The sequence below is a fragment of the Jatropha curcas genome, chromosome 7, assembly GCF_041381405.1.
Source record: "Jatropha curcas cultivar XTBG-Jc1 chromosome 7, XTBG_Jcur_1.0, whole genome shotgun sequence".
NCBI classification, from domain to species: domain Eukaryota; kingdom Viridiplantae; phylum Streptophyta; class Magnoliopsida; order Malpighiales; family Euphorbiaceae; genus Jatropha; species Jatropha curcas.
In genome coordinates, this window is record NC_143157.1 from 25,288,925 (window position 1) to 25,301,952 (window position 13,028).

Below are 13,028 nucleotides of genomic sequence, written 5' to 3' on the forward strand. Positions count from 1 at the left end.
TTTTTTTATAATATCTTTTATTATAATTATTAAAAGACTTTTATTAATATCTTAATGAATTAAAGATAAAAAGAAGCAAAATAATTTTTGTTGACTAAATTTTTAATATGCGTATTTTATCAAACCATACAAACAAAATGAAACGGATGGAATATTTTTTTACCTACAATAAATAAGATGCTTGTGACTAAATTTATTTAATATAGCGAATATCAAATACATACTCACCTAAATTCATAGGTGATACTATTCCTGATAATTCCAAACTCGTTTATAAGTAATTAAAATAGTAATAATAAGATAAATATTAAAAAAATATCCACTCTATTATCACCCCTATTTATTAAAATGGAAGTGAGAAATATTTTCTTTTGTAACTTTTGAGTCAATATTATTATTAGGAACACCGGAAGTATTATTAAATGACAGAAAGGCCAAAATTGGAGAATAAAAAAAAAAAAAAAAAGAGATGCAATAAGTGTAAGCGGCAAAGAAGGGTGTGCAAGCAAAAATAAAGCTTAGAAGACCTAAGAAGACGAAGTAGAAGAAGAAGAAACATGTCACGTGCTTTTGGGATCACTTGATTACAAATTAAGGTACTAAAGATGCCCTCACCATATCACAACAAGTATCGCATATATCTGATCATCCCTTTTGATTTTACAGTGCATCATCGCACAGTGGAAAAAAAAGTCTTCCATCCTTATGGGTCCCATTAAAGATTTTATTGGTAATGTGCATCTGTGCTTATGGTTACACAGAATCTATCATAAAATCACCAATCATTAACTGTCAAATTGTTGACCGTCAATCACATTAAGGATATTATACAATATTACACAAGGCTCCATTTTTAATCCTATATATCAATATATGTAGTCCTACTTACTGACACCTTTATCAGGTCCTAAAACGTTCGAAGCCTTGGGTATTCTAGTAATTTTGGAAGCTTATTTTAAGGATGGGAAGTTAATAAGACAATGAGGGACCCAAGCTCGTGGTTCACTGAAAAAAGAACGGTGGGTCCAACGGCAACGCTGTGGTGTGTGTCCCAAAAAAACTGCTGGTCTGTCTGAGACAAGGGAGAGTATGCCACGTGGATGGATAGTGTTTAGCAGAATCCGCCACCGACAATTTTCTGCACTTCGTGTATTTGATTTCCTTATTATTTTCCTCCATCATTAGAGTAAATTCATGAACATAACGTCAAGAGAGAGTAATTTCATAGATGAATACAGAAGTCAATTAAAGATACCTGTATCCAATTATTTTCCCCATTTCAGGATTTTAAAACGATTTTGTTGACAATGAACTCGTATGCATATATCATATGTGAGCTGTTCTTTTGATTTTGATTACTAAATGAGAATTAGGTAGCCATAATTGGCGGGGAAAACTTAGATGGGTTTGGGTTGTTCCCCACTTTGGATTTGTCAATATGTTCCTACAGTTTCTGGTTTATGGCCTCAATGAACATACATCTACTCTGTTGTTGATGTGTGAAATGCTAACCAAATTATTTTATTTTAATATATTTTCAGGTCGTCCATGCGCCTGCCACTAAATTATGTCTTGACCTGCAATACTAATCATTCTTGATTAGTGAATAATCACGTTAAGAAATGTTGAGAAGGACAACCACGACCAATGCATTAATATTTTGGTCATGTATGTTCTGGATGTACATTGGTGATTTTGTGGCATCATGTGTATCCTTTTTGAAGTCGGTGGGTAGGTGTTACCATTACTAAATGCTGTAGAGTTTTATATGGAAGTTCCATTTTAAGTGGCAAAAATAGGGGGAGTGGGGGACACCTTTGTCTATTTCCATATTTTCTTTGAAAGAGATATGTCCTTACTCCTTAAGAAACTACAGCCCACCAAATCCATGAGGAAGTATTTCTCTTAGATGGGTGTTTTTGAGAGACACTATTCTCTACAAAATACTTAACGTTGATTAGCTTTGGGTCAGATTTATGTCGAGGCCCAATGATAAGCTCAAGACCTAGTTCAAGCTCATGGATGCGGCCCAACATGAATTTAGCCCATTTCATGTTCCGCGCAGAAAAATTGCCAATCAACCAAACTCATTAAGGTTGCCATTTCTAATCTCCTGTTGCAACACAGAAATTGCCAATCAACAGAAACGATGCCAGCAAAATTACTTAAAATATCATATCCTGATGTATGATAAACATTACTACTTTATCTTCCTTTACCAAAATGACAAATTTATTACAGCAGCAATCAACAACACCATCCTAAATTGGGTATTTGTTCAATTCAAAGAACTTGCCTATCCGCAGCCTCAGCAACAATGGGCAACCTAGGTACTTGTCCCAGCAAACAAGCACTAGACCCATAAATCAAACAAACCAAAAGATATAAAAACACAGTACTATCCAAACTCATCATCAAATCCAACCCTAACCCATCTCTTGGGTTAAAACTCCTCTCTAACAAATCAGGGAATATCAAAAGCACATCTAGCACAATAGCCTGCATAGTATTAAACCTTACGTACCTACTGAAATTGGGATTCCTCACAACAACGAAATAGAGAGTTAAAAAAACCAAAAACCCATTTAGAGGAAAGCTCTTGAAGACTCTTATTGCAGGAACCAAGGGTTGAATAAGGGTTTGAATGGGAGAGAACTGAGTGATGACGTATTTACCATACTGGATTCCATCAAAGAATGGGTAGAAGTAGCAGACGGCAGAGATTATCCGGTCGCCGGCATCTGCTGAGTCGTCGCCGTTGGATTTGGCTGTAACGATGGGTCTTTTAGGTTTATTGGATAGGGTCTTGTGGGTTTTGATTTGGCTAGCTAGAGAGAGAATAGAAGGGTCTTTGAGAGGAATAAAAAAGGGCTTGTGCAAGAGAGAAAGAGGGATACGCGAGGAGCGAAAAGCGGACATAGCTGAGGTATGAGCAGAAGCTAAGCTTAAGGTACTTCGTAGTCTTTTATCCAGAAAAGATCTAACATCATACGACGTCGTAATAGAAGTTGATGGTACCGCCATCTTTTTCCTGAAAAAGGACACGAGAGCTTTGTATAACGGGCTTAGCCCAAATAAAGTAAAAACTAAAATAGTCCAAACACTATATTTGGATTAGAATAGCAAATAAAGTCAAAAGGCCCAAATGGTCAATCGTAATTTTAGCTGGATTAATTATCTAGTACCCAGGTGAGTTAAACAGTTAATTAAGGTTTTTTCAGTTATTATGACCACGTTGAGTCAATTTTGTGGCTGTCTTAAACATTCGGTGGTTCAAAATCCGTAGGGGACCAAAAAAGACCAACCTAACAAATAGTAGATCAGTAGCTAACTATTCGGTCCCTAATTGCAAGTCTACTATGACAGCTAAGCAGTAAAGCCAGTACTCTACTTCACTCTTGAGATTTACAATCCATTCAATTTCCTTTTCTTGTTTTTAGCCAAAAAAAAAAAAAAAAATTTCTGTCTTTAGATTCAGTCTAACACAGGAATGTTAAAATTCACAGCAGGCATGAAATCGACCAGTTTTTTCGGTGTCATTTACTCCCCCACCGGAATTCTAAGCTCAAAACATTTCTTAGTTCCGATAACCAAAGATGAGAAGTAGTTTAAAATTAAATACTAGGTCTCCACATTCCTAGTTTAAGAGAACTTTCGTTTTCTTCTATATGCAGTCAATTAATGATTCCCCCTTCTGGTTATCCACTTTTATCAGTTCATGCAAGTCTATATAAAAGTTCAAATCTTTAGATCAATATATTCATGCTCTAGTTAGCTGCTCAAAGCCATTCAATCCATGTAGTTAAAAGTGTTAAACTCCTGCCTCAATCCTGATATAAAATGTCAGCCTCATTTCTAATCTCTATAGCCATTATCTCACTTGCTACTTCCATATCTTGTAAGCATACACTGACCCAAATATCAGAAGCAACTGAGTGGTGAGAACATATATATAGTTTCAATTTCCGGTAAAAATGTTTTTGTTTTCTTTCTGCATATTTTGAAGAGTTGTTGCATGTTATTTGCACAGGAGCTCAACAAAAAGGAAGCTAGATCAAGAGTCATGCAGAAACGGTAACCCAATCGACGATTGTTGGAGATGTGACTCAGAATGGGAAAGTAACCGGAAAATGCTGGCTGACTGCGCAATTGGGTTTGGACGCAATGCAATAGGTGGAAGAGATGGTGAGTTTTATGTGGTCACAGATTCTGAAAATGATGATCCTATAAATCCAATTCCTGGCACACTTCGCTATGGTGTCATCCAAGAAGAACCCCTATGGATCATCTTTGATAAAGACATGGTCATCGAGCTAAATGAAGAACTTATGATGAACTCATACAAGACAATAGATGGAAGAGGGTATAACATCCAGATAGCAGGTGGACCATGCATAACTATTCAAAATGTGAGCAACATTATCATACATAACATCTACATACGGGACTGTGTACCAGGTGGAAATACAGTGGTGAGGGACACACCAAACCATGCCGGCTTTAGAGGCATCTCAGATGGTGACGGCATATCGATATTTGGATCTAGGGAAGTGTGGATTGATCATTGTACATTAGCTAACTGCCGTGATGGACTAATCGATGTTGTATATGGCTCAACATCTATAACAATCTCAAACAACTACATGTTCCATCATAATGAAGCTATGCTCATGGGTCATAGTGATGATTTCCTTGCTGACAAGATTATGCAAGTCACTATTGCCTTCAACTATTTCGGTGAAGGTCTGACTCAAAGAATGCCTAGGTAAACGCAAACAGTAAAAAGCAACATTTATCATCATTTTGTTACTAATCCCTATTTCTAGAAGTATTTGCGGAGAACATTATCATCGTGTATCAAAACTATTGCAGGTGCAGACATGGATATTTTCACATTGTAAATAACATATACACTGGGTGGGAGATGTATGCAATTGGTGGAAGTGCCAATCCAACAATCAATAGCCAAGGGAATGTCTTTATTGCATCAGATAATAAAGGAACAAAGGAGGCAAGTTTCTGTAACCAAGCATAACTAAATAATCGCTGATTCAAAATCTTTGAAGCACCAAACAACATGCCAAATATCAAATTTAACAAATTAAATTAGCTGCTGATAACAATCAATTGCTTAACTAAACTATTGCCAACAAATGACCTTATTATGTCAGTGCAATTTGGATGAGCACAGCTCATTCATAAAAGATAAAACTGTGAGACTGCACCATGTTGGTTGAATGATGATGTCAAATCATTTGCACGCGTCAATAGTTCATAAACTAAGTAGTTTTCAACTTGGTAGGTTGGGTTGGACCAAGATACACAAACTTTGACCAGCATCTGGTCAGACTGATCCTCAATTCTTAGCTGAGAGTACAACCTCAGCTCCCTTGAGTTTCTAAAGATTTACTTCTCATTCAGGTGACTAAGCGTGAAATCTTACCAGAAGACGAGCAGTGGAAGAGTTGGAATTGGAGATCAGATGGAGATATAATGCTCAATGGCGCTTTCTTTACACCTTCTGGTGAAAAAGGTCCTGAAAGCTACATAAAAGCATCAAGCATGGTAGCAAGACCAGCCTCAATTTTATTAAGTAACTCCTCTCCTTCTGCTGGAGCTCTTTATTGTCAGAGGGGCAAACAATGTTAGACACAAGCCAGCTGAACATCTGCTTTCATTTTTTAAATTTTCTTTTCTCTCTTTGTTATTTGAAACAAGTTTTTAGCTGTTCTAAAATCCCATTGCTATCAATTTCATGTCTCAAAGAGAGACAATCAAGATGTAACAATAAATGAGTAATCACTAAGAATTTACATAGATTTTACAATCCCCTATGTCAGTAAAAAAATTATAGGGGCAGAGACACTACTATTCTTTAAAGTTCAGTAAAAATCCATGGTTAGAACAGGTTCAAAAGTAACTTACAATTCTGTGCTCATCTTTCTAACAAAGGGGACAAAATTATTCCAGTTTTCAACTGCAAAAATCTTATCATTCATTCTGAAATAAGTAAATGACCTTACAGCTTCTGCCTGTGGATGATAACAGTTTGCAAGTATTTGCTTTAGTCCTTTCTGCAAGAAAAAGAATGTCGGCATGGATTATGTTAGGAGAGAATAAAAAGACAGAACAAGGGAATACAAGCATACACACACACACACACATGCACAGGTTTATGTTCATGAAATCAGAAAGAAATATATGTACAAACGATAAATGCAAGAAGCTTGACCTCAGTGTAATAAAACTAATTTAACACAAATGGCAGTTAAGACAAATGAGGGGGACAAGGACACAAATCACTGACACGCAAAAAAGGTGTATGGTACCGCAGCTACATCAGAGCCACAGAGATCAAGAACCTAGGAGATCAAGTAATCCCTTTATCCACATCAAATCAAAACGAACTTGCAGTTTCTAACTTTTCCAGAATCCAAACTAAAACTGAATTGTTGGAGTTCTTTCTCATCTTCTAGTTTAAATTTGAGATACAGCTTCCTCTTTCACAAATGTAGAATTTGTGCTGTGACTCTATAAAACATCCTGGAATATTAGCAATATTCCACTGATTACAATGTTTTATCACCATGATTTTGCAACAACTCTTTAGTCGGGTAGATAGAAAACACAAGATCTTAATAAGAAACTTGACTTTGGAATTGTCAATATATCACAAAGCAAGTCAGTGGAATAATGGTCTCATATGTCAAAAACCAATATTATCATGACAAAGCACAACAAAACTCACAGAATTATTTAGTTCCTCTGAAATTCTTATGCAAACTATTCCTCTGATAATGCAACTCTTAGTTCCCTCTGCTCTAAATCTTGGTATGTATTATTCATCATAGCTTTGATGAAATAAAAATGGTTATGATGAAATAAAAATGGAACTGATTTGGTATTACCTGAATACAACAAGTACAATTACTCTGGCTATGATCAAACAGAAGGTAACTAGAATTTCCACCACAGGCAGATTTTGTCAATTTTCTCTCTTTAAAATGATTTCCAAAGCACCTCAATTTGTTTTTACGATATTATGACTTACCCAAAGGACTTAAACAAGTGGGAGGATGGAGCTCAAGATAGCAGAGAAGTTTTTGTCCAGACCAGAATCAAATTTACCTGATCAAAACGTTCACTGGAATTTCTTCCAATCAAATGTATCCTTTTCTTTGAAATGGTCCTTATCTGGATGAAATGAAATCAAATCAAATCAATGGAAGGAGAAATGCATACATATCAGACATGAAAAAACGAATGAATCACATAACTGGCATGAAAAAATTCATATGACTTGGTTCTGGAACAATACTATCTCAAAAATGTTTCCCAATGTGCAATATATAATATGTTCCAAAATCTTCACGGGACGATGTTTGCGTCCTAAACATTACATATGCTTTGCAATTAGGAAGAATAATTCTTGATGCACCTAGAAACCAGAAAATGAAATTACATAGAATTGTTTGGCAGGAGATACATCTATATTCATTTAAACGCAACGGCCTTAAGTCAATATGGCTGTCATTATTTTATCATGTAGAACAGAAATCTATAACCCCTGGCAAAGCTAACTGCATTAGCTTTGAATTCAATTAAACAAGAAGTTTAAAGAAACTTCAAATTAGAACTGAAGGGAATACGGGAACGCCTTAGAGAGAAACTATGACATCTTAACTGAATTTCTTTCTATCTTTTTAATTTTTTATTGTGAATTTACATTTTCACAATTTACGCTTTGCTTTTTAATTGTTATTATTATGACATAGTGGATATTGGAACAAAGGATTCATATAGCTGCCTCAACTAGTTTGGGACTAAGGCTTAGCTGTTGTTGTTCAAAATGTGGGAAAACAGTAAGAATTTTTTACCAGATCAATGAAGGTTTTAGATACGGGTTGAGAAAAATTCCAAAGAGATGCCCATATATGAAATACAAGGAGATCCACAGAAGTAACATCCTTTCGCTGCCAGAAACATGACATGATCCCCTTACTGTATAACTTTACATTGTACGTTTAATTTTTAAGTGGTCGTCGTATAATTCCACTTGATCAATTAGATAGTAATACAAAATTTGCATACGAGTGTTACATATAGGAATTTTAGACAATTCAAAAGCCTTCAAATTCCACAACCAAAGAAGGAAAGCAGATTTTATTCAATGAGAAAGAACCTCACCTGCTGGACTAATCCTTCAGGGCTGCAACGATAGGCTGGTGGGGTCTCACTATCCATCATTTCTAAGCAGCTACAACAAAATAATCAAACATATGAACATGCTTGGAAGGTGTATCCAACATAGGCCACAGCATCCAAGCAAACATCGTGTTAGGACATCCACAAACATAATGCATTAGTATCATGTCTGCATGGCACTAACAGACTTAACAGTCTCAGAATGCACTTCAATTAGTTTGATGTTATGTTTTAACTAGACAACCTATTTTATCCTTTGTGACTCAGCCATAATCCTACATTTTACTTTTGATTCGCCAATCTACCATAAGAAAGGCTAAAAAATTGATCTACAAGACCAAGTTTCAGATTGAAATTTTGTACGGAGCAATCCATGAATCCAACACCAGAAAGCTAACTTCCATCAATAAACCAAAGTATTGGCAAAAAAAAATTAAGCTTCTACACATATTGTATTAAATCAGGATGCAGAAATGTCAAAGCTTACGATATGTGCAAGGCAGCTCCATGACGAGACAACACAGAAGCAAGAGGATCATAACCATCCCTTAGAGCAGTGTTGTAGTAGCCAGCTGTAAGTTCCGCAGGGTGTGATATTGTCTGGTACCACCAATATATTCCACCAATTTTAGCAACCAATATTACTGGGGTTTGCTTGTTTTCTTGATAATTCTTCAAAATATTAGCTGCCTTTGCCAGAACAGCATCTGCATGACCAATAAGCTTACCACTGTACCATTCCTGCAGAGTAATAATTGTATCATCAAATTTGCTTATCTTATGACTCAATAATTGCGAAATTGTTTAATTGTCATTGAAAATGAATTAGTTGCTTTCATGCAATCGTTGATCAGCATCCATGAAGCTTAAGAACAAAAACATTGAGAATCTATCTCCAGTGCAAAGCTGCATATTTTATGTATCCATCATTTAATTATCAACAAACAAAACACAGTTTAATTTGCCTCAAACAAGTTTAACTAAGCATTAGCCTCAAACAAGTCGGGAGCTCCATGAAATTCCTTTTTTCCCATTATGTTTTATTCATGGCCCCCTCCTCCCATATTGTTTGATTTTGTGCCTGATCTATGATGGGAAGTCTAAATCTGGATAAAAGAGAAAGGTTTTGGTTCATTGGCAAGTAGAATTTCTCTTTTCATGTCATTGATTATTGATATGAATAATTCATTATAATTTTGCATTTTAATAAATAAATTAAGCACCAGAGGCGGTCACAAATGCTTAACAACCATCAAATATGTAGGGAGCCTCACACAAATTAAACTGAGCTAGGATACGTACAAGGAAGAAACAGCCATAGTCAGATAGAAAGCTCTCCTGTCCATCTTCGAAAAAGGGAACACCCGGTGGAAGACTGTTGTAACAACCAGCATTTTGAGGTCCTCTATCTCCCCATTGAGGCTTTCCTTCCTGACATGCAGCCATCTTTAAATCCTCCATCCTGAGAGCAAAATACTTGTAATTTTGGAAAACAATGGTCAACAAAAGAGGATGAATTAAAGGCTTAACATACATGTATTTGTCATAACATTGGAATTCACCAATTCCAGGGAATTTCCATCTACCATTTCCAGGAGGATGTGCAGGATACCTGCATGAGGCATCCATAACAAAATGTTACAACTGAATCACATTTGGTCATAAAATGATAGATTTTTAGTACCTAAGTTCCCCAGAAGGACCGAGACCGACACTTATTTCTTCAATCACACTTCCAATAAACGAGTCAAATTTGTTAACAAAACTAAGCATGAAGTCCTCGTAACATTGGAGGGCAGTCCGACCATGAAACAGAGGAAGTTGGTCCACTCCCAGTGTAAGATAATCATCATTGGAGAATCCATTTTTGTCTCGGTAATATATATCCTTGTTATGATTACCAATCTGAAGAAAGGACAAATGCATCAGCTTCCAATTTTTTTTTTTTTTTTTTTAACCTTGTCAGAATACATTTGAGGTCTAGTCTAATAACATTTGTATTTCAATATCCTCTTATTTAGTAAAGATTCACATATAAATGGCCAATCAAGTGTAACAATGAAACACTGAAATATAGCACATCAGCCATTAGTGATCCCGGAAAAAAATAGCAGATACTTTACACTGTTATACTTCACCATAATAATTTCACTGGGATAATTGTGCAGTCAAGATGGTCCACTACCCAGATGAATTTCCAGTTATGCAGAAAAAGAACCATTTTTTATCTTTTTTTCTTCAAAGAAAATCAATAAAAAAAAATGGGACAAACCTCTAGAATCCACGATGGAAGACTCACACCCCCGGTTCCAGTAGGCTGGTGTGTGTTTGAGTGAAAACACAAGGAAACATGCAACTTTAGCCCTGACTCAGATACAAGTCTGAAAAGCTCTTCATAAAGGAGCCAATTATATTCGAGAGGAGAAAAGCGCTCCACAATTCCCCACCAAACCTCGACTGCAATTCCATAGACACCTGCCAACTTGAGTGCTTTTAGAGATATAGTTAAGGCCTTGATTCTGAAACAGGAAAGAGCAAAATATAAAATGTTTCAATTCATGAACAATAAATTGAAACATCATAAAAATGAAGATATTAAAACAGAAAAATGGAAGTTATGAGCAATTTATGTGAACTTGCAGTACATGACAAGTGGCATTAGGCTACTAACTATAACTAATATTCCAAAACCTGCATATGTATATAACAATATCACTAGAATTTGGACAGTGCAATAGCTATTTAAAACAAAGTTTAGAAATACAATCAACTTAGATATTGAATAGCATGGAGTGGAAATGGTTTGATCTTGACCTCCTGTTTCTAGGCGGATAGAGCATCTAAAATGTCAACACATTAAACGGATATTGCCTCTCAATGCATCAAGAAAAATCGAAATCATGATATAGGGGAAAAAAAAAAGAACAAGAGCGCATGTCCAGAAATATAATATAGCAAAACTTACTTCCTGATCCTGGGACTTCCAGATGAATCAATTCCGAAAGTGTCCACAGGCATCATGACATATATGGGGACCCTCTTTTGCTTTGATGATTCCAATATTGTGGATCTTGATTTCTCTCGAGCATCCATGCTGCAGCAAAACAAGTAGATCATGAGATTTTCTCATAGATATCCTACCAACAGGTGTCCTATTGATACAGGATCAGATTTACATGCAAATGTAACCAGAAGAACAAATTTAGAACAACACTAGAGTCCTACATAAATTTGACAATTTGCTAGAATCTCAATTGGTTATGATTAGACATTGTTTCCCTGGCAACTTTATTGTCCTAAAAATATAATCCATGCAATTTTAGAAGGATTTGGATGGGCATTCAAAGATAAAATGAATGTTTCTGAGAGCAATTAAGAGGCCCCCATTTGAATATAGAGAATTTGGCTCCTATTCATTAATGTCTTTCTTATCTACTTGACTAGCTTAAAAAGAACCATTTCACCATCGAAAGTCCTTTTACCATATCATTTTACATATGTTTTAATTTCCTCAAAAGAATTAACGTGTAATAGTAAAGAATTCTCATTAAATAAGCACATAAAGTGAACAATGACTCGATCAATTTTAAATTTGACCTTTTTGTTTCTCAGTTCTCACATAAACCAAGCTAATAATCTAAGATAAACAAGGGATTAGAAATTTTCCTTTTTTTTTGGAAAACAAACACAGATATAAGTAAAGGGAAAATGAAAATGAGAGCTGACCTCAAAATGCGGTAGTTTCCACTAAGCAATCGCCATCGAGGATAGAAGAGAGGCCTTTTAAAGAGAGGGATCATCGAAACGTTTCGAAGATTGATTCGCGTTTTCCTCCGCTCGAGGAAGCTCATCTCCCTAAACGCATAGCTTCTCCTTCCTGCGCACCTCCGGGCAACTCCTCCATTGCCGGCCATTTTTCTACTACGAGGAATGATCTCCTCTGCTTCTCTCTAGTAGAGAGGGAGACTCACAGAAAGAGAGATGGCATATAATTGTTTATGTAGATTGATTTGCTCGTTAACCATTTACAATTTCTTCTTTAACTTTCAGGTTCTTTCAATTTCTATTGCATATATTTTCTTTTTTGCAATTACGTCCCCAATTGAAAGAAAATATTTTTCTTTAATAATTAGAGTTTAATTTTAAGAAATATTTTTTATTAAAAGTAAATAGTTTAAAGTTATTAATCCAAGCTATATTATCTAAAACTTACAAAATTAAAATTAAAATTAAAATTTCTTGCTATGCATCTCATATTCGTGTCTCATATCATACAAATCGTTTTAATAGGTTTTTTGAATATTTATTATTTAATATATATATGATATATAAGAAAAAAGAGTTAATCTTTATGTTTAATTTATTTTAATTTATTTATATATATATATAGCATAATTTTTTTTAGGTATATATAGCATAATTTTTTATCTCTTAGATATAATAACAATATAAAAATAAAAAATTATTATGCCTTTGACAAATAAAGTTTAGTTGTTTTTTAAGATTATGATTTTTTTAATTAAATAGCTTATATCTTATGGATGAAATTTCTCTTCTATTATTTCTGAATAATTACTAATTAAAACAACTCTAAGAATTGGGGGTATTTGTATTAAATGAAGAAATATAGGATTTTGCCATAAAAAGGAAATATAACTAAATATAGAAAATGCAAAATCCTACGTGGATATAGTTATCCACCAAATGGATAAACATGAGAGAGTAGATATTGAAGATTTGAAGTATCGCTTTTTCAGGAGCTAATATTGATTTGGCCTTCCATTTAAGTTGCCATATTATTTTAATATTATCAATTAATTCAA

General features: G+C 34.9%; 3 protein-coding genes across 4 annotated transcripts; 1 reads left to right on the top strand and 2 right to left on the bottom strand.

Annotated features, from left to right (window-relative positions):
- Nucleotides 1–2,161: 2,161 nt before the first annotated feature.
- Nucleotides 2,162–2,960, bottom strand: TIC20-V (TIC 20-v-like protein). Its single transcript, XM_012215619.3, has one exon. The coding sequence runs from the start codon at nt 2,917–2,919 to the stop codon at nt 2,284–2,286; it is 636 nt and encodes a 211-aa protein (XP_012071009.3). The 5' UTR covers nt 2,920–2,960; the 3' UTR covers nt 2,162–2,283.
- Nucleotides 2,961–3,435: 475 nt separating this feature from the next.
- LOC105633088 (Pectin lyase-like superfamily protein) lies at nt 3,436–5,827 on the top strand. Its single transcript, XM_012215621.3, has 4 exons — nt 3,436–3,938; nt 4,031–4,765; nt 4,873–5,011; nt 5,422–5,827. Exons 1-4 carry the CDS (start codon nt 3,841–3,843, stop codon nt 5,647–5,649), a joined length of 1,200 nt encoding a protein of 399 aa, XP_012071011.1. The 5' UTR covers nt 3,436–3,840; the 3' UTR covers nt 5,650–5,827.
- BAM4 (beta-amylase 4) lies at nt 5,752–12,205 on the bottom strand. Of its 2 annotated transcripts, XM_012215620.4 has the most exons (10): nt 11,932–12,203; nt 11,171–11,299; nt 10,478–10,724; nt 9,890–10,110; nt 9,740–9,817; nt 9,508–9,667; nt 8,693–8,946; nt 8,188–8,257; nt 7,129–7,194; nt 5,752–6,074 (listed from the first exon to the last, which is right to left on the bottom strand). In XM_012215620.4, exons 1-10 carry the CDS (start codon nt 12,117–12,119, stop codon nt 5,922–5,924), a joined length of 1,566 nt encoding a protein of 521 aa, XP_012071010.1. In that variant the 5' UTR covers nt 12,120–12,203; the 3' UTR covers nt 5,752–5,921. The 2 variants fall into 2 exon arrangements, 1 of the variants encoding a protein (XP_012071010.1); XR_002284252.3 differs by lacking the exon at nt 5,752–6,074 and having other exon boundaries at nt 8,188–8,288; nt 11,932–12,205.
- Nucleotides 12,206–13,028: the final 823 nt, after the last annotated feature.